The sequence below is a fragment of the Cebus imitator genome, unplaced genomic scaffold, assembly GCF_001604975.1.
Source record: "Cebus imitator isolate Cc_AM_T3 unplaced genomic scaffold, Cebus_imitator-1.0 Scaffold303, whole genome shotgun sequence".
NCBI classification, from domain to species: domain Eukaryota; kingdom Metazoa; phylum Chordata; class Mammalia; order Primates; family Cebidae; genus Cebus; species Cebus imitator.
In genome coordinates, this window is record NW_016107618.1 from 600,275 (window position 1) to 621,750 (window position 21,476).

General features: G+C 39.4%; 1 protein-coding gene across 5 annotated transcripts in view; it reads left to right on the forward strand.

Annotated features, from left to right (window-relative positions):
- Positions 1-21,476, forward strand: part of ELF2 (E74 like ETS transcription factor 2) — a 118,911-nt gene that overhangs the window by 24,287 nt on the left and 73,148 nt on the right. For 4 of the 5 annotated variants that reach the window (XM_037729383.1, XM_037729384.1, XM_037729382.1 and 1 more), the window contains exons 2-3: positions 7,608-7,695; positions 9,352-9,588. In XM_037729383.1, the coding sequence (XP_037585311.1) occupies positions 9,517-9,588 (72 nt within the window). In that variant the 5' untranslated portion in view covers positions 7,608-7,695; positions 9,352-9,516. Of the gene's footprint in view, positions 1-7,607; positions 7,696-9,351; positions 9,589-21,476 lie in introns of those variants that run through there. The other variant, XM_037729385.1, reaches the window with a different exon arrangement.

Consider the following 21,476-nt stretch of genomic DNA (forward strand, 5'->3'; position numbering starts at 1 on the left):
AGTTTTAGTAGAAATGGGGTTTTGCCATGTTGGCTAGGCTGGTCTCAAACTCCTGGCTTCAGGTGATCCTCTCGTCTTGGCCTTCCAAAGAGCTGGTATTATAGGTGTGAGCCACTATGCCTAGCCCACTTTTGTTTTTCATTTGTGTGGAATATCTTTTTCCACCCCTTTACCTTGAGTTACGTGAATCCTTCCATGTTTGGTGCCGTTCTTGAAGTCCACAGAAACTTGTTTTATAAATTTTTTTATGCTTTTTTTTTTTGGTCTTTTTGTTTTTTTCCTTTTTGTGGAAAATGGGATCTGGCTATATTGTCCCGGCAGGTCTCTAACTCCTGCGCTCAAGCTATCCTCCCTCCTCTGCCTCCCTAAGACCTGGGATTACAGGCGTGAGCCACAGCACCCGGCATTTTATAATTTTTTAAATCCATTCTGCCAGTCTGTGTCTTTCAAGCAGAGCATTTAGGCCATTTATATTCAGCGTTTACAGGCGTGAGCCACCGCGCCCGGCTCTCTAAGACCCTTAATTCGCACCAGAGCTGCCTGTCTGTTAGTGTAGAGCTGCCTACTTTTACCACTGAACCTAGCACTGCAACTGTGCCTCTGCTAAAGGAAACTTCCCACTAGCAGGAAGATCTAGGACTCAATGCCTGCTATCTGGATTCTTTTGTCCCACAGGTTGCTTCCTTGATGTGGTGTCCTTCCCCTTGCCCTAGGAGTAGGAGCCCCTGAGAGCCAGACTACTGTGAGTGCTGTGGCTCCTCTGGGTCCAGCTGCCCAGTGGGGCTGCCACATTCCAGGCTGATACTGGGGAATCGAGGGATCCAGTGATGTTATCTGTCCTCAAGTCTCCCAGCAATATGTACCAGGATCAGCTCTCATAGGGTTAACAGGGGAATGTCATACGTTGTGAGATTCCTTGGTTGTAAATAGCCATAGTGTGTTGGCTTTCTTAAATGCTGGTTGTAGTAGTAATAAACTGATCATGTGGACATCCTCATTAGACAGGGTACTGCAGACAGTGCTGATAGCTGTCATGTACAAGTTTTCTCCTTCCTGGGTGCAATGTTATTTTACCTGTAGATGCTATAATAACTATGTCTGTTGGCCTCCAGCCAGGAGGTGGTGCTTGCAAAAGAATGCCAGCTGTGGTAGAAGTGGTGGGATTTGTGCTTGTCCTATGTTACTCACGGGAGGTATTTTGGGTTCTTAGATGATAGATGAAGCCATAGGGCTCCAAAAGTTTCTTTTGTATTAACCTACCAGGGCAGATGGAGGGGCAAGGCCAGGTAGGGGCTTGGTCAGGCAGGCCTGCCCTTTGGCTCTGCATGTTTGGTGTAAGCAGAGACCCTAGCCACTGGGGTAATGTTCCAGGAAAGAGCTTAGCTGCCTCTGCTTCACAGAAGAGTTCATGCAGGGTGTGGGGAGTAGCAGGTGGGAGTCTCATTCAGCTCCTACACACTTGGCAAGGCAGGTCTCTCACCCACAGTGTTCACTAGCAGCAGCTAGCTAAATTCCAATCTGTTTACATATAGGAACCTTGGCTTTCAGGCCACTCCCCTTCTCGTCCACTGGCAATGCCAGAGCACCCAGCTCCTTTGCCTGTAGCTACGGCACACTTCCCACTTGTCCCCCCAGTTCTGGCCAAGGCAGTTCATCCCCACTCGAGATTATATTTTGAATTTCAAATTGGGAGCTCCTTTCAACCTGCAACCGCTACCTGAGTTAGCTAGAAGAACTTTGTGAAGGCCCCTGTGACAAAGAATCAGGAATGGCTTCCCTTGGTTTGTGCTGGAGACTGGGAATACGCAAAAGGCTCTTCCTGCTGCTGCTCCTACTTGTGTGTTCTCCACTGCTCCATATATCAGTTTTAGCACTGGGTAGGGTTAAGGCCTTCCCCTGTGGGCTGGATTTCCAGTTTTCCTGCTTGGGGTATATACTTGAGGTAATCTGTCTCCCTCTCCGACTCTGGGGACTTACAGTTTTTTACCTGGCTCAGCCTGCTCCTTCTTTCTTTTTTTTTTTTGAGACGGAGTTTCACTCATGTTACCCAGGCTGGAGTGCAATGGCGCAATCTCGGCTCACCGCAACCCCCGCCTCCTGGGTTCAGGCAATTCTCCTGCCTCAGCCTCCTGAGTAGCTGGGATTACAGGCACGCACCACCATGCCCAGCTAATTTTTTTTTTGTATTTTTAGTAGAGACGGGGTTTCACCATGTTGACCAGGATGGTCTCGATCTCTTGACCTTGTGATCCACCCACCTCGGCCTCCCAAAGTGCTGGGATTACAGGCGTGAGCCACTGCGCCCGGCCATTCCTTCTTTCAAAGGATCTGTGGTTTCTTTCCATTTTCTGTTAAGTTCCTGCATTGCTTCTTTGAAAAAAAGTTCACAGTTTGAATCTCTACCCACTATTTTTTCTTTCCAAGTGGGAGAGGCATGCCAACACTGCTTCCAGTCTGTCATCTTGGGGAGGGCTGGATTTTTTTTTTTTAATTTAAATTTAAAATTTTTTAGGCTAACTCTGTGGCAAGGATCAGACTAAGATGTATTTTAAGGTCTCAGGTCTTTTCTGAGCCTGGGCATGTGTGGTCATTTTCCACATTTGTCCATATATATATATATATATATATATATATAGTTTTTGAATGTCCTAGTCTTTATTTTGTTCTTTATTTTGAGTTGGAGTCTTGTCCTGTTGCCTGGGCTGGAGTGCAGTGGCTTGATGTTGGCTCACTGCAACCTCAGCCTCCTGGGTTCAAGCAGTTCTCCTGCCTCAGTCTTCTGAATAACCGAGATTATAAGTGCCCGATACCACGCCCGGCTAATTTTTGTATTTTTAGTAGAGATGGGGTTTAACCATGTTGGCCAGGCTGGCCTCGAACTGCTGACCTCAAGTGATCCACCCACCTCAGCCTCCCAAAGTGCTAGGATTACAAGTGTGAGCCACTGTGCCCAGCCAAATGTCCTAGTCTTTAATGTGTGTCTCTCAAAAGGGAAAAAAGAGAAAGATGGGGGGTGGGGGTTTGCTGGCCTTCTAAGTTCCCTAGAAATGACTGCGGCCCGAGGGGGAGAGGCAACAGTGAAGGGAGGCATAACAATAATGTCTGTCATTTCTTTGTGTGCCCTCTGTGATCAGAAGTAATAATCAGTGATCAGAGCACAGATCCCTGCTATTTGGAAGATAGTGCTTTTTGCTTACCTTTGCCCTCACAAGTTGCATGCAGACTGTTCCAGAAACACATGCACAGCTGTCTACCTTTGAGTTGGGGGATGGGTAGCTGATTCTGTACTGAGAACTGAAATGACTGAAATTAACCACAATTTATTTGTCCAAGTCTTCTCTTGGAGGTTGCAAGCCTTTAGTATCTTCCAGAGTTCCAAAATTATTATGTTAGGTAGATTCTGCCGGTGTAATTGTGGTCTAGATAGGGATACGACTAGATCTGTATCCTGGATTCCTGGTGCATCCTACTTCATCATCTGAGAATCTTCCAGCCTGGATTCATTCTTGACTTCTTTCTTTCTCTCGTACCAACCCAGTTCACATCCATTTTGCTTGTAAATCTTATCCCTTTATCTGCAAAATATATCTAAAGGTTGACTACTTTTTTTTCTTTTTTGAGACAGGGTCCTCCTTGTCGCCCAAGCTGGAGTGCAGCAGTGAGATCTGGGATCGCTGCAGCTTCAACTTGCCTGGCGTGATCCTTCCACCTCCTGTCCCAAGTAGCTGGGACAAAGGCATGTGCCACTGTGCTTAGCTATGATCACTTTTCACTACCTCCACAACTACCACTCTTGTCCCAACCAGTATTACTTCTCATCTAATTATGGTTTAGTGCAAAAGTAGTTTATATTCCATTAAAAGTAATAGCAAAACTGCAGTTACTTTTGCACAACATATATTATTGCAGCCTGCTAACTGACCTCTCTGTTTCTGCTCTTGTCCCATTGTCTGTTCTCAACCCAGCATCTGAATGAGCCTTATAATAATCACATCATCTCTTTGTTTAAAACCTTCCTTCTCCCTGAAGTCAAAGTCCTTACAGAGAACCTACTTGGCTCCCTTTCCTTTCTGACCTCTTCTTCAACTATTCTTTCTTCCTCTTGCATGCTTCACTTCAGCTGTATTGGGTCCCTTTGCTGATCCTTTAACTAGTCAGGCATATGTCCTCTTGAAGGTGTTGAATTTCTTTTGATGAGAAGGCTCTTCCCCTAGGCATTGCTACAACTTGCTTCTACTTGGGTCTTCACTCATATGTCACTTTTTTAGTGATTTGTTATCTGACTACTCAATCTGAAATGGCAACTCTTCCTGCCAAATAATCCCTATCTCTTTGGTTAATTTAATTCCTTAGCCTTTATCACCTACCTGCATGGTATACTATTTTGTTTTTTCTCTCTCCTCTCTGCAAGATCCATAAAAACAGTGACTTTGCCTTTATTCACTACCGGACCTGGGCACCTAAAATTGTGCTGTCATATAATAATGCTCATTTAGTGTTTGTTGCATGATTGGATTAATGAATGGAGTGCTTGGGTTATCCTGGCATCAGTGCTTAGTATTTATGTATACCTTATCTAATTTCAGTGAAGTAGAGGCAATAAAACAGCTCGTAGACAAACTGGAGTACACAGGAATGGATACTGTATGTTGGAAGAGAGATTTGAACGAAGCTGTAGGAGTATATCTCATACCTCAGAAAGAACGTAAAGAATATGAAGAGAAAAGGACTAGGGATGGGATCCTGGAAACACTCACCTTGTAAGCGTTGACCGGAGAGCAACACTGTCCTAAGACTTTGCCAAGTGGGAAAAAAAGGCCTGTGCTTTAAAGGTCCTCACATGACCTTCCTCCAGCAGCTACACCCCTTTACATAGAGTGAGGACTTTGTGTGATGGGCCTAGGTGACTAGTCTACCTGGTCTCTTTGTAGATCAATCTTTGAATATTTGATTCTAGAATTTCCTGCACATATGTCCCTTCACGGCTCTCTTCTCTGATTCTCTCCTCTCTTGACTGTATAACACATATCCCCTGTGTTTAAGGGATGGCCAAGGAGCAGCTGTTTGCAGGCATGTGACTAGAGCTTGGACCTATGGGCTTTATATATCATGCATATAACGCCCTTCGTAGTATGAAATGGAGCTAGAGATGGGACAAGAAAAGGAGGTGGCTGCAGACAAGGGGAAAGGATATGGACTTTTCTTCCCATGTCCCCCTACACAACATGAAGGGAGCCTGAGAACTCAAAAATAGAACTTGGCCTTTCAGATTGTTATTAGTCAAGATAGGGGGATGGAATAATAATTTAACAGCTTGACTTAGAACTTTTAAAAATATTTAGACACATGGTATATAGACTTCTATTTGTGTTCTTGTCCCAGGCCCCTTGAAAATGAGGGATGAGCCTGCAAGAGGGAATTGAAAGGGAGTAACTGGAGAGGGAGAAGTTAAATTCAAGATAGTTTCATTTTCTTCTTCTTTTTTTTTTTGAGATGAAGTCTCATTCTGTCACCCAGGCTGGAGTGAAGTGCAATGGCACAATCTTGGTCCATTGCAACCTGTGCCACCTGGGTTCAAGTGATTCTCCTGCCTCAGCCTCCTGAGTAGCTGGGATTATAGGTGCCTGCCATGCACCCGGCTAATTTTTGTAGTTTTTAGTAGTGTCAGAGTTTTACCATCTTGGCCAGGCTGGTCTTGAACTCCTGACCTCCCAAAGTGCTGGGATTACAGGCAAGAGCCACCACACCTGGCCTCAAGGTAGAGTTTCAAGAAGGGAGTGATTAATAGTGCCAGATGCTTCAGACGCATCAAGTCCTATGAAGACAGAAATGTATCTATTGGATTCTACAACAGGATAGAGTAAAAGTTTCAGTTGAGTGGGGATGGATCATAGAAGGAGAAGTACTTGAGAAATTAGAAAGCAGAGACAGAGTATACAAGATTTCTCATCTAGAAACTTACCTGAGAAAGGAAGGAACTGAAGTGGTAGCTGGAACGTATGCAGGATTATGGAAGAGAACTTTTTTTTGTTTGTTTTTTGTTTTTGAGATAGGGTCTTTCTCTGTCACCCAGGCTGGAGTGCAGTGGCAGGATCATGGCTCATTGCAGCCTCAACCTCCTGGGCTCAAGTAATCCTCCCACCTCAGCCTCCCAAGTACCTGGGACTACAGGTTTGCACTACCAAGCCCGGCTCAGTTTTTTATTTTTTTGTAGAGACAGGGGTTTCTCTATGTTGGCCAGGTTGGTGAAGAGCTCCTGGGCTCAAGTGATCCTTCGTCTCCCTCTCCCAAAGTGTTGGGATTACAGGCCTGAGTCACTTTGCCCAGCCAACTTTTCTACTTTTAAGATGAGAGGATCTTGCAAATGCTTATATGAGGAAAAGGAGCCCAATATTAGTAAGAGAAGATTAAGGAAAAAGGAAATAATTGATGTAGCAAGGCCTAAGATCAATTTGTAAGTCAATACATTAGACTTTGAAAGAAGGAGGAATATTTGAGGAGGCTTGGAAGTTAGAAGTAGGGCTTGGGATGTTTGGATGTGTGCTGATGTTAAGTTAGTGGGGTGAGATAGCAGGAGCATATCTAATAGTGACTCAGGAGGCTGAGGTGGGAGGATCACCTGAGGCCAGGAGTTTGAGATCGGCCTGCGCAACATAGCAATATCTTATCTTTAAAAATAAAAGCAAAAAATGAGAAATACTGACCTGAGCATGGTAGCATATGCCTATAGTTTCAGCTCCTCAGGAGGCTGAGGCGGAAGGATAGCTTAGTCCAGGAATTTGAGGCTGCAGTGAGCCATGATCTCACCACTGCGATCCAGCCTTGGTGACAGAGTTGAGACCTCAACTCTAAAAAAAATTTTTTTCTCTTAAACATTGTTTTTTTTAGTAGTTTTTTGGGGCTAGTGTTATTTTTCAAACTTGATTTTATACTTCTTGGGGGCAGGGGTTATACCTGTAGCCACTTACTCAGAACCTGTTATTAGAACTTACCTTATGAGAAAAAAACAAAACAGAAGGACCTGTTTGAAATGCAGCCCATAGTATGGAGCATAGGCTTCGTATATTGGTTCTGTCCTCACTCAATAGTTGTTATGTAGTGTTGAATTAAAATTTTAAGTTTGGGCTGGGCGCGGTGGCTCACGCCTGTAATCCCAGCACTTTGGGAGGCCGAGGCGGGCGGATCACGAGGTCAAGAGATCGAGACCATCCTGGTCAACATGGTGAAACCCCGTCTCTACTAAAAATACAAAAAATTAGCTGAGCATGGTGGCGCGTGCCTGTAGTCCCGGCTGAGGCAGGAGAATTGCCTGAACCCAGGAGGCGGAGGTTGCGGTGAGCCAAGATCCTGCCATTGCACTCCAGCCTGGGTAACAAGAGCAAAACTCCGTCTCAAAAAAAAAAAAAAAAAAAAAATTTAAGTTTGATAAAAACTTCTGATTCCTCAAAAACCTAGAAATAAGTTATTATATTCCTTATGTGAATGTGTGTCATATGGTTTTGGAAGTGATTTGTTATATTAAGCGTTTGCTATCTCGATCACATTTATTTGAGCAAAGTGCTTTTTAATATAATTATATTAACACTGTCTTTTTCCCCTCCCAATAGTTGTTCCAAAGAACTTCTGGTTCAGATTTTAGCTTTTCCCAAGTTGTGAAAATAGTGAAGGATGCTTAGACTACTTAACATACAAATTGTAAGTAAAATTTATTTCTGCTATTATTATATATATGTTTAGAAAACAGAATTTAGGAATAGTTATTACTTTTTATTACCTTATATGGTGATAGTATGATGGGACTATGGAATTTTATTAATTTTTCTTCTTAAGATACAAAGACGTTATCTATGGCCGTTGTGGATTTTTCACGAGAAGCTTAATAAACTAAAAACTTTCAAAAAAAAAAAAAAGATACAAAGACTTTCTATTCCATTTTGTGTTTATAAGATCAAAAAGGAGGCTAATAGTATTGGTCAGTAAGATGAAATTTCTGCTTTTTTCAGGTATTTCATTTTATTCTGGAAGTTTCTAGAAATTCTTTATTCTTTTATTTCCATATCTGTATGATGCCAGTAGGCAAACATAATACAAAGGCATAATATTAATGGAATGATTTATGGGAAATGTATACTTTCTCTTAACAGATATGCTTGATTTTTATGCATTCTTTTTGAAATGAAAAAATTCTTTTAGTAATAAATCTCTGTACTTCCTCTGTAAGAATTTTAGTATATACAAAATCAAATAAAAAGTAACTTTTTAGGAATAATTTACTGCATAAATCCAGATAATGTAGGAAGGGGAAAAAATGTAAGAGATTAAGAGACTACTTGAAACCATTTGCTGTATTGCATTTTGAACTAATATCAAAACAATTGAGTAAAGTATGATAAAATAATATCAAAGGAATTCCAAGTGGTAACTGCTTTATTTTAAAACTTTTATTTGAAAATATAAGCAATTCAAATTAGTCTGTCTTACAGTTCCTGTATTCAAAGTGTAAATACAAAATGAGATTGCTGCCTAAGCAAAAGACAGTTCTGATTGTTCAAACAAACAAACCAGATGAGGCAAAGAAGAATGAAATATTTAAGAATTAATAAGGCCGGGCGCGGTGGCTCACGCGTGTAATCCCAGCACTTTGGGAGGCCGAGGCAGGTGGATCACGAGGTCAAGAGATCGAGACCATCCTGGTCAACATGGTGAAATCCCGTCTCTACTAAAAATACAAAAAATTAGCTGGGCATGGTGGCGCACGCCTGTAATCCCAGCTACTCGGGAGGCTGAGGCAGGAGAATTGCCTGAACCCAGGAGACGGAGGTTGCGGTGAGCCGAGATCGCGCCATTGCACTCCAGCCTGGGTAACATGAGTGAAACTCCGTCTCAAAAAAAAAAAAAAAAGAATTAATAATCTTTTAATTTGTTAAATGGGCAAATAGTTTTAAAAGTTGTCTCAGTCCGGCACATTTTATATAGTCAATGAATAAGAGATTTTTAACATTTCTAGAAACTAACATACTTCAGGAATAAAGCATATTTCTTCATATGTATGGAATGTGTATGAACTTTCTTCATAAAGGAAGAAAGTGATAACATTTTATCTCCTAGAATATAAATATCCAAATACTACCTAGGTACAATTGCTTGTTAAGAGCTTATTCAGTATGTTCATGATCTTGATCACTGACTCTTAAGAAGTAGAATGTTCATACTCCCCTCTTTTGACATGGGGATATAGAAGCCTATCTTCTTTTTCTTAGTTCAGTGTTAAAATTAGATTGCAAAATAAGTTATGCTTTATGTCCTTCCTGTAGTTTTTTTTATAACTTTTCAAATTCTTCCTCTTTTTAGGCTGTCTGGTTAATCATCTTTCGAAGACTGAATTTCTGGATATCTACTGCACTCCATGTCTATTGACTTTTAAAACATGATAATGCAAACTTATAACACTGGCAACCATCCATGAACCTTTAATTTCATTGATTATAGCATTTGAAGCTTCCTCAGGGAATAACAATGACATCAGCAGTGGTTGACAGTGGAGGTACTGTTTTGGAGCTTTCCAGCAATGGAGTAGAAAATCAAGAGGTTAGGCATTCAATGAATTCCATTTCTATTTTCTTCATAGAAATTTGTGCATGAACTAATATTGAAATTAATAGGAAACAGATATTTGTGAGTAGAAATGTATAAAGCATGAAATTATACATGTACATGCCATGTAGCCTTGTATAATTTAGGTAATAGGTTGAGGAAGGCACTGCAGGACTGGTGAATTGTTGGAGCAAATGAACTTGGAGGGAGGAAAGAAATGGAAAGAGCACTACAGTATTAGTAGAGAGTTAAATTTAAATCCCTGATAAAACCCATTGTCTTGGATTTATAGTGTAGGTATATACTGGTATATACTATGCCCAAATACCTAAATTAGATTCATTCTAAGTTAGAATTTTGTATATGCTTTACTTATCTTTGTTTCTTGATTTTATTACATCTAAATCAGTGTAGAAATCCATTGTATTTTAATTTCATATAAATACTTATGAATTTAGGTAATTAGCAAGTCAGAAAATGAATTCAGGTTTTGAAATTGTATGCATGTAGAATTTTGAATCATTAGCTTATTTGGTTATTTTGTTATTGATAACACTGAAGAATTAGATAAGAATAAAAAATAACAGTACTAGAAATACATGGGCTTCCAGATTCTGGCTTCTATTCCCAGCATTCAGTAAAGAGTGAATATTGGAAGGGATCTAAATTATAATTCAGTAATGCTGTCATAATAATGGACAATATTTGTTCAGAGTTGAGGTGGGAAAATGGAGAGTTTTCTATGTTAAAAAAAAAGCTGTTTTCTCTATTTTCTGTGAAAGATGCTGCATTATTCGTGCTTGCTACTAGTATAACAGTATAATGGCATGTTTGAGAAACAAGTTAGGACATCAGTCTGTGTGTTCTGTAGTCTGGATTCTTTTTCTTGCCTCCTTGGTATCTGCACATTTTTCTAAGGTCCAAATCAGCTGTGGGCAAATTTACTGGGAATAGGGTAAAGTGAAGGTCCTCCTTTTCTTTTGTCAGTGGACTCAAAAACTCCTAAGTGTTTCTTTTGTATTCAAATCCAAAACTGGTGCAAAGTCCCTAAAGAGAAGCCACAGCTACAGAACATACTTTCTTCCCATGGTCAATGTCTATTTCTTTTTTCAAGATTCACTTTCTGTTTGACCACCTCCAGGAATGACTCACTGAAGACATTAGGGACTTGGGGAACTGCCATCCCCTTCTAGATCACCCAGACCAAATACTGCTTTTTCCTTAAATGCTTTCTCCTGCCATATACTTACGCTCTGTTTTAACCCTATGAGGGGAGGCACCAAGAATAATAGGCAGAATATCTTTACCTTGTGTTGATTAAAAGGTATCATTAATATGGGGAAAATGGCCGGGTGCGGTGTCTCACGCCTGTAATCCCAACACTTTGGGAGGCTAAGGCAGGTGGATCACCTGAGGTCAGGAGTTCGAGACCAGCCTGATCAATATGGTGAAACCCCGTCTTTAAAAATAATAATTTAAAAAAATATGGGGAAAATGAGGACAACAATTTGTTTCTGGAATGCCCCTTGTATTTTTCTTCCTTTACATGGAACTTCAGTGTTCATGGCCAGGAGAACTTATTATCATGGAAGAAAGACTCTCATAAATGAAATGACTTTACCGAGTTACTGTTGACTAGTGATTTATGTGGTAGTCTTATAGGGTGATCACATTTTGTAGAGGAAGTGAGAAGAAGGCTATATCCTTAATGAGCATTTCAGGTAGTGTGGCCCCAGAGTAGGGGAATTTTTTGTAGTATGCTACATAAGTGGCCACTTAATTTCATTCATTTGTTCCTTTGACAAATATTAATTCACCACTTAACTGTCTATCAAGTACTTTTCTAGGCACTGGGGATAAATGTTTCAGGTTATGAAAAATAATTCAGGACTAGAGCTGGATAGAGAAGATGGTAGGGAGTACTTTAGGGCAGCCAAGGAACGCTTCACTAAAGTAGTGACATTTTAGTTTAGAGCTAAATGAAGTGAGGGGTGGGGCCGTAGAAATATCTAGGGGAAGAGAATTTCAGGAAGAGAGAAAAGCTACTAATATTGGAAACGTTTTGATTTTACAAAGGGAGATTTCAGGATGGTGGTAGATCTATTTGAAAGGTAGATTTTTGTCTCAGGAGCAGTGTTTCAGGAATGTTTCATTCATATATATATGTATATATAAAATAGTATATGTCAGGAATGTTTCATTCATATATATATGTATATATAAAATAGTATATGTATAATAGTATATATACTCTAAAATGTAGAATGGGATGAAAAATGATCTGTCAAGATTTTGTAATCAGAGTCCCAGAATGTGAAGAAAAATAAATATTTAAAAAATGGTAGATATCGGGAGTTTTATTACCATGATTTTCAGAGTTTATTTCTTTGTAACTTTCTCCCTGATTTTAAAAGTAATACATTTAATCCAATTAGGATTATTCTATTTCTGAAAATGATGTCACAAGATAGTAAACTATAATCTAATGAGTATAGTTGCAAAAATTATTTTTCAAAATAGTAATAAATATAAAAAAGTAGTCATATATTAAAAAATTCAAACTACCAAATATGACTTAAATATATAGGGATAATTTAATGTTAAGAGAAGTATTGGGCCTGATGTGCTGGCTCACATGTTACCCCTACACTTTGGGAGGCCAAAGTGGGATGATCTCTTGAGGAGAGGAGTTCAGGACCAGCCTAAGCCACACAGGAAGACCCCATTTCTCTACTGGGGAGACTAAGGCAGATTGATTGCTTGAGCTCAGGACTTCAAGACCAGCCTCGGCAACATGGCAAACCCTGTCTCTACAAAAAAAAATACAAAAAAAATAGACAGGCATGGTGGCATGCACCTGTAGTCCCAGGTACTTGAGAGGCCAAAGTGGGAGGATTGCTTGAGCCTGGGAGGTAGACGTTACAGTGAGTCGTGATGGTGCCACTGCATTCCAGTCTGGGTAAGAAACAGGCAAAAACAATGAAAAAACAAAAAACCAAAAAACTAGTGGTCAAATCCAGCAGTATATAAAAGGTAGAGTGTCATAAACAAAATTTTGTTTTTAGTCCCATGAAGGTAAGTTTATTGAATCAGGTAATTCACCATATCAACAGAGTGAAAGAGAAAAATTTAAAGAAAACCCATTTGCCAAAAATTAACACCTATTCATTTACAAACTCCCTAACCTAGCAGTAAAGGGCAATTTTTCTCAGCCTGACAGAGTGAATCTGTGAAAAACCCACAGCCAACATTGCACTTAATGATTGAGAGCAAGGCAAGGATGCCTGCCTTAACTACCTTTGTTCCACGTTGCACTGGCAACTTTACTACAGGCAGCAAGAAAAATAAAAGACTCACAGCTTGGAAAAGAGGTAGTAAAACTTGTCTTTATTTCTAGATAATATAACTGTGTACATAGAAATTTGCAAGAAATCCACACAACTATTAGAACTAATAAATTTAGAATAGTCAGAGGATATGAGGTGAGTGTATAAGAATCAATTATTTATATACACTAGTAATATACAGTTGGAAACTGAAGCAATACTATTTAATGGAGCATCAAAAAGCAGCTGGGAGCTGGGCAGTGCTCACGCCTGTAATCCCAGCACTTTGGGATGCCGAGGCGGGCGGATCACGAGGTCAGGAGATTGAGACCATCCTGGCCAACATAGTGAAACCCTGTCTCTACTAAAAATACAAAAATTAGCTGGGCATGGTGGCCCGTGCCTGAAACCTCAGCTACTCGGGAGGCTGAGGCAGGAGAATTGCTTGAACCCAGGAGGCGGAGGTTGCGGTGAGCTGAGATTCCTGTACTGGCATGTGCATATAGTCCCAGCTACTTTAAAGGCTGAGATGGGAGGCTTACTTGAGCCCAGGAGTCAATTGCAGCTCAGGCAACATATCCTCTCTTTAGGGTAAAAAAAGAAAAGGAAAAAAAAAAGTAAAGTTTAATGATCTATATTAAAGAAACCCTCTATACAGTGAACTATAAAATATTGTTGAGACAAATTAAAGACCTGAATAGAGAGATATACCAAGTTTATGGATTGGAAGAGATGCTGTGGTTAAGAACAAAGTTGAAGGGCTTACATATCTGATTTAAAGACTGTCTATAAAGCTGCGCTAATTGCAGCAGTGTGGTATTGGTGTGCCAACAGACATGCAGATCAATGGAACATTAAATACATATAAAAATGCTCAATATTTTTAACCACCAGGGAAATGCAAATTAAAACCACAAGGAGATCGTACTAAACACACAGAATGAAGAAAACTGATGAGAGTAATACCACATGTTGTAAAACTCTCATACATTGCTTTGTAAGAATGTAAAGTAATATAACCACCTTGGAAAATAATTTGAGTACTTTCAAAATTAAATGTACAATTGCCATATGATCTGGTAATTTGACTGTTAGGTAAATACGGAATGGAATGGAAAGGAAGGCAAGAAAAGACCAGGGATGTTCATAGGAGCATTATAGCCATATGAAGACACGAATGGATAAGCAATTGATATATTGACAATAGAATTTTCAGCAGTAAAGAGAAATGAACTATTGGTAAATGCAACGATATGTATAAATATCAGCAGTAAAGAGGTTGGACACAAAAGAGAACTGATTTCAATATGAAATTTGAGAAAAGGCAGATCTATAAGGATAGAAATCTATAGGGATAGATCAGTGGTTGCCTAGGTCTGTGTATGTGTGTGTGTGTGTGCATGTACACGTGGTGGTGGGGATTGACTGGCAAAATAAGTATGAGGGAACTTTCTGGGATGATGGAAATGTTCTATTTCTTAACTGTAATGGTAGTTACAGGGATGTTTACATTTGTGAAAGTTTGTAAGATAAAAATAAAAAGATTTTCATCTGGTAAGGCAGATTCTTCCACAAGTTTTATATTATGCAAATGCATTCCTTTTTAAAGTTGTCAAATTACCCCTTATTGTCTTTAAGTGTTTTTTGTTGTTGTACCAATTGTTATTTTTAAATGAAAAAAAAATATTTTGATGTTTCTTCTTAGTTATCAGGATCATTGTAAAAAAACAATAAACTCAGACATACTGAGAAAATGAAAGTCCATCTTTTGTCTGCTCACCTCTCTTTCACCAGGTTATCAATAATTTGAGGTGTATTTTGCCAGGCTTTTAAATGTATATGTAAATATACAAGTGGAATCAGACAACAGTACTATTCTATGGCCCATTTTCCTCCTCCTTCCACCTCCACTTGACTGTATCATGGATATTTTTTCATGCCAATATACAGCTCTAACTGCTTTAATTGTTTAATTGATGCTGAATACAGTCTCTCATTGGATGGATGTTTGTTAGTATGAATGTATGTTTTCTGTCTGGGTGGATGTTCTGTATGCATGGATGTTGGCATTATGAACATCTAGCTTAGGGGACTTGTCTTAAAACTGGGTTTGCATAACAAATGCACCATTATTTATTCTGGTGACATGTTTATTTGCAGTGGTTTCTGGGGTTAAACCATACGAGGTAGGGGAGATGAGTCCTCCCTAAAGCCTGCCAAATGGTATGTTTCAGTAATAAGATTTTTGAAGATGGCCTTACTCTACCACAAAAGAAAAAATGTGGAACAAATTTATGTACTTCTAGCATACTCTTGAATTTTATGTCTTTCTGTATATTCCTAAAGTACATTGAGAAAAGGATTCCAACACCACTACTTTCAGTCATTTCATTGTACGTGTCTTTGGAAACTTCTGATACCAGGAGAACAATGACTGAGTGCATATAAAGCACTTTTTGAGTAAACACTGCAGCATTGCACTTGTCTTGCCTGTTTAAACTAAGAATCTCTCTCCTTAAATAGAAGTTTTTGAGATCACTGTTAGCACTTAAGAGTAGGGTTGCCAGATAAAATACAGGATGTCTAGTTAAATTTGAATTTCAGATAAATAACAAATGACTTTTTACTTTAAGTATGTCCCAAATATTGCATGGGACATTCTTATAGTTATTATTCATTGTTTCTCTGAAATTGAAATTTAACTGGGTATCCTGTATTTTTTTTTTATTTGCACCCTAGCTTGTAGGGAATTAGACAGCTTGTGCTAAGACCCATGGTGACTTGAGCAAAGTAATCCTAAGTAAAATAGCCTTGTAGAAGTGTTACTTTTTACTATTTTATTTTTAAGCAAAGACTCCTGATTTCTTCTTCTATCCCATTTCTCCCTTAAAGATAGCTACTCTTCTACACATACAAGGCAGTAATTACCTGAATAGCTGCATGCAGTGTCCTCTGTTCTCCATCATTTGGCAGAAAAAAGGCTCATGAAGTTACTTTACCTCCATAGATGAGCAAATGTTGAAGTTACAAATACCTGTTAATATTAAAATTTGTTGAATTTTGTTATTCTCTGAGCCAAGTTACAAATATCTCTACTTAAAAGCCACTTTAGTTTATATGAAGTGTGTTATTGAGGATATAAAAATTAGCTAAGATATAACTCTTGCTTTCAAATATCCCACTGGCCAGTCAAGGAGTTGTATATGTGAACACATAATTATAATATAGGACAATGAACAGTGGTAATATTAGGGAAACAACTTGTTCTATAAATACGTAGTAGAAAAATTAATTCAGATTGGAAGATTATAGAAGATTCCCTGGAACTAGATAAAAAGCCTTTAGTAGCTGAAAAGGATTTGGATAGATGTTAAGGCTACAAAATAACATGAGCAAAAGTCTTAAAAAGTCTAAAAGTTCACATTTAGGAATTAGAAGTAATGCCACTAAACAGTTTATGTTAAGTAATGTAGGGAAGTAAGGTATAAAGGTGGTGTTATTAGTTTCCTGGGGTTGTTTTAACAAAGTACTGTAAACTAGGTTACTTAAACAACAGAAATTTATTGTGCTACAGTTCTGGAGGTCAGAATTTAGGAATCAAGGTGTTGATAGAGTAGTTGTTGTTGTTTTTCCTGAGGGCTATGAGGGAGAATCTCTTTAATGCCTCTTTCCTAGCGTCTGGTAGCTTCAGGCATTCCTTGGCTTTTAGATGGTGTTCTCCGCGTCTTTGCATTGTTTTCCTTCCCATTTGTGTCTGCGTCCAAATTTCCCTTTTTTCAATGGACACAGTCAAATTGGGTTAGGGCTCATCTTAATTATCTTGGTTTAACTTGGTCATCTGCAAATACCTTATTTCCAGATAAGGTTACATTCACAGATACTAGGGGTTAAAACTTCCTCTTTTTGGGGGGACACAATTCAACCCATGACAGGTGAGTTGGGGTTATATTTCAAAGAGTGGTAAAGCCATTGTTTAATATGTTAAACTTTCCTTTTAGACAAATGAGGAGTCATTAAAGCTTTTTATGCAAAGAAGTAACACAAACAGTTCTGACTGTGATGTGAAAAGGTGCCCCCTAAAGTTGAGGGCAAATAGTAGATTTGAAAACTATCTCTTGTTAAAATATAAGATCAGCTATCACTAATTGAATAACTTAACTCTGTGCTGTGTACTTATACCGTGCTAAGTACTTTGTGCATATAAAGTCATGGGATTTTGTAAGGATAGAAATATTATTATAATCTCTTTTTTAAATACGAAGAAACCAGGATTTAAAGAAGAACACAGAGTGGGAAAAAAGAGATACAGATAATTTGTGCCATTTAAACATATTAAGCTTGAAGTGTTGGCTGCATATTCCTGTAGTGATGTTAAAGTTGGCAGTTTAAAATTTGGTTCTGGAACTCAGATGAGTCAGAGTAGAGGACAAATACGTAGTCATTATCAGCATCAAGGTGCTATTTGGAACCAGAAGAATGGGTGAGCTTGCCTGAGAAGGTAGTATAGGATAAAAAGAAAGGAGACACTGAAAACAGTACCTCAGTAAGTTGGCTACACTTGAGTGTATGGAGATAAAAGAAGAGTCAGAGGAGACGTTTGAAAATAGGGTGATAGGCCAGGCGTGGTGGCTCATGCCTGTAATCCCAGCACTTTGGGAGGCTGAGGCAGGTGGATAACCTGAGGTTAGGAGTTCGGGACCAGCCTGACCAACACGGAGAAACCTTGCATTTAACTAAAAACACAAAATTAGCCCGGCATGGTGGCACATGCCTGTCCCAGCTACTTGGGAGGTTGAGGCAGGAGAATCATTTGAACCTGGGAGGTGGAGCATGCGGTGAGCTGAGATTGTGCCATTGCAGTAAGCAATGCATGGGCAGTAAGAGTGAAATNTTGAACAATGAGAACACATGGACACAGGGAGGGGAGCACTACACACTGGGGTCAGTTGGGGGGAAATAGGGGAGGGACGGTGGGGGGTGGGGAGTTGGGGAGAGATAGCAAGGGGAGAGATGCCAGATGTAGGTGATGGGGAGGAAGGCAGCAAATCAGACTGCCACGTGTATACCTATGTAACAATCTTGCATGTTCTTCACATGTACCCCAAAACCTAAAATGTAATAAAATAAATAAATGGAAAAGGAAAAAAAAAGGAATTACCCAGCTCAAAATGTCAATAGAGCCGAGATCAAGAAACCTGGTCTGAAGTCAAAAAAACACCTGTCATGTAATAGGATCAGAACTTGCTGACCAGGACTTAGGCTAATTTAAGACACAATTTCAGTACCATGCTACCACAGCATTTTTAGGGATAAGCCACGTTTGTGAGGCTTTGTGGTTAATTATCACAGCAAGCATCTAGTTAACAAAGTTTAACTTCATTTGATGAAGAACCTATGTGGTTTTCTTAAGAAATAACGTGAAACCACAACAATGCCTAGATGCATAATAGATTCATGGACTCTGGTTAGAAGCACCTCATATGTGATTCATAATGAACATGAAAAAGCAGTTCAAAGGAAGGCACATTTCTGCAGCATGCTTTTTACCGCTGTGGAATACGGAGGTCAGTTTGGGCATCCATCCTCTATTCTTGGGGATGCAAAATGGAGGAATTAAGGTCCTCTTCTTATGACACAAAGACAGAGTTAGATCCAGCAACTGGAATTGTGTATAAATTTAAATCAAAGCACCAGCCTGCAAGCTGAGTTAGTGGAAAGGGTAACAGATATGGTCAGTTGTACCACCTCAGTGTGAAGACAATCTCACTGAAGAATAGAATCATGATGCTTCAAATCATTTACTTATCGATTGGCCTTTGGAAGACCAAGGGCAAATCCTTCTGACAATCTTTAAAATAATGCTTCCTGCTACTGGCAAACAGCTAATGAAATGGCAAGCTCAAAGCATTATGTTTTCAAAGTCTTTGCTGACCAAAACTAAACATAAATGAAATTTAAATTTAACCAAAAAGTATGACCAGTTACAAAGATTTCTTTCTTAAAATTTAAGATTGTTCGTAAGGAAAGTCATAAAAATTCTGAAGTTGGGTCCCAGCGCATTAGACATGGAAGCTTCAAAATGGAAATCAGGAGGCACACTTGCAAAGCAGATTACTGAGGGGAGGATGATTGAAAAGGGAAAAAAAAAAAAAAAACAGGATACAGTGGTGCAAATACCATTGTCAAAGATAATGTCAGAAGACTCAGAGGCAAGTCACTAAAAAGGAATTTGTGTCTGAGAAATAACAGCTTATTTTCAGAGACAGCAATGCTTAACATGTTTAGTTTTATAGAATACCCAAAGAGTTCCCTGCCTAGCAAGCTTTAGAATCTGGAAATATTTCCTTTTATCTAATAGAAGCCTCTCCTGCTACAACTTTAAGTTCTTTTCCTCTACCCTCAATGGAAATGAAAAACATAATCTAATTTTTCTGTAAATAGCAATAAAAAAAAAGAACAAAAGTATAGGAAAAATAAAAAAGAGAAAACTTTCTTTTCTTGATAAAAATATTAATACTATTTCATCAATTATTTTAAGAATCAACAGTGAGAAGTATCTCCCTTTCTGCTTCCTTTGGGATAAGAGTCAACAGAACTGGGCCAGTCCTGAAACTTTATGTGCACACAAATCACCCAAGAAGCTTGTTAAAGTGTAGAGTCTAATTTAACAGAGGAGAAGCCAGAGATTGTGAATCTTGAACACAAGATGATGCCAATGTTTCTTGTCTGCAGATCATATTTTTTTGAGACAGTGTCTCACTCTGCTGCCCAGGCTGGAGTACAGTGGTGTGACCATGGCTCACTGAAGCCTCAATCTCCCAAGGCTCAGGCAACCTTCCAACCTTAGCCTCCTGAGTAGCTGAGGCTGCAGGTGCACACCATCATGTCCAGCTAATTTTCATATTATTTATTTATTTATTTATTGTTCTGTAGAGACGGGGTTTCATCATGTTGCCCAGGCTGGATTCAAACTGCTGGCCTCAAGTGATTCTCCCACCTTGGCCCCCCAAAGTGCTGAGATTACAAGTGTGAGCCACCATGCCCAGCCTGCAGGCCATATTTTAAGCAACAAGGAATTGGGCTTTTTCTCTATGGTTTTAAATAATTATATTAATTCAAAAAATATTTATCAGCTGGGTGCGGTGGATTATGCCTGTAATCCCAGCACTTTGGGAAACCAAAGTGGGTAGATCACCTGAGGTCAGGAGTTCGAGACCAGCCTGGCCAACATGGTGAAATCCCATCTCTACTAAAAATACAAAAATTAGCCAGGCATGGTGGTGGGTGCCTATAATCCCAGCTACTCGGGAGGCCAAGGCATGACAATTGCTTGACTCCTGGAGGTGAAGGTTGCAGCGAGTCAAGATTGTGCCACTACACTCTAGCTTTGGCAATAGAGAGAAATTCAGCCTCAAAAAAAAAAAAAAAAAATTTGTTTGCTCTTTAATCACTATTTGATTCCTATTTAAATATCACTCCCCAAAGCATAAAAAAAAAAAAAAAAAAAAAAAAAAAAAAAAAAAAAAAAAAAAAAAGAAAGTTTAGTCATAGAGAAAGCCAATACCAGAATTTTTAAAATGAGGGTGATGATAAATGTATGAATCTGCAGGGAGGCAATAGAAATAGAAAACTAAAATAGAATGTGGTCATTATTAACATTTTAAGGCTGGGTGTGGTGGTCCATGCTTGAAATACCAGTGCTTTGGGAGGCTGAGGTGGGTGGATTGCTCAAGTTTAGGAGTTCCAGACCAGCCTGGGCAACATGGTAAAACCCTGTCATTACCAAACAAAAATTAGCCAGGCATGGTGGCACATGCCTGTGGTCTCAGGTACTCAGGAGGCTGAGGTGGGGGGATGGTTTGAGTCTGGGAGGCAGAGGTTGCAGTGAGCCATGATTGTGCCACTGCACTTGAACCTGGGTGACAGAACTGGACCCTGTCTCAAAACAAAACAAAATATTTTTAGAGAATTCCATAGCTTCAGTGAGGTGGTGGAACATAGATTATAAAGTATATATAGATGAGTCAAGGAGTTAGACTATTCTTTTTGAGAAATATATTCAAGTATACGTCTCAAATGATCAGTTAAAGTTCGGTTAAAGAACTTCTTTAATTGGACTTTTTGCCTTTTAACTTCCGGTAAAGAACAGTTAAAAGGTCAGTTAAAAAAAAGGAGAGTTTAATTTCTTTCTTTTTTTGTTTAAATTTTTGAGACTTGTTTTCAGTCGTCAGGCTGCAGTTGGAACGGCCTGATCATGGCTCACTACCGCCTCGAACTCCTGGCTTCAAGCAATCCTCGTGCCTTGGCTTCCTGAGTAGCTAGGACTATAGGCAAGAGCCACCATGCCTGGCTGATACTTATTGTTTTTTGTGGAGACAGGGTCTTCCTATGTTGCCCAGGCTGGTCTTGAAATCCTGGGCTCAAGCAGTCCTCCTGCCTTGGCCTTCCAAAGTTTTGGAATTACAGTTGTGAGGCACTGAACCCTGCCTGAATTTTTTTTTTTTTTTTTTTTGAGACCAAGCCTCATTCTGTCACCCAGGCTGGAGTGCAGTGGCA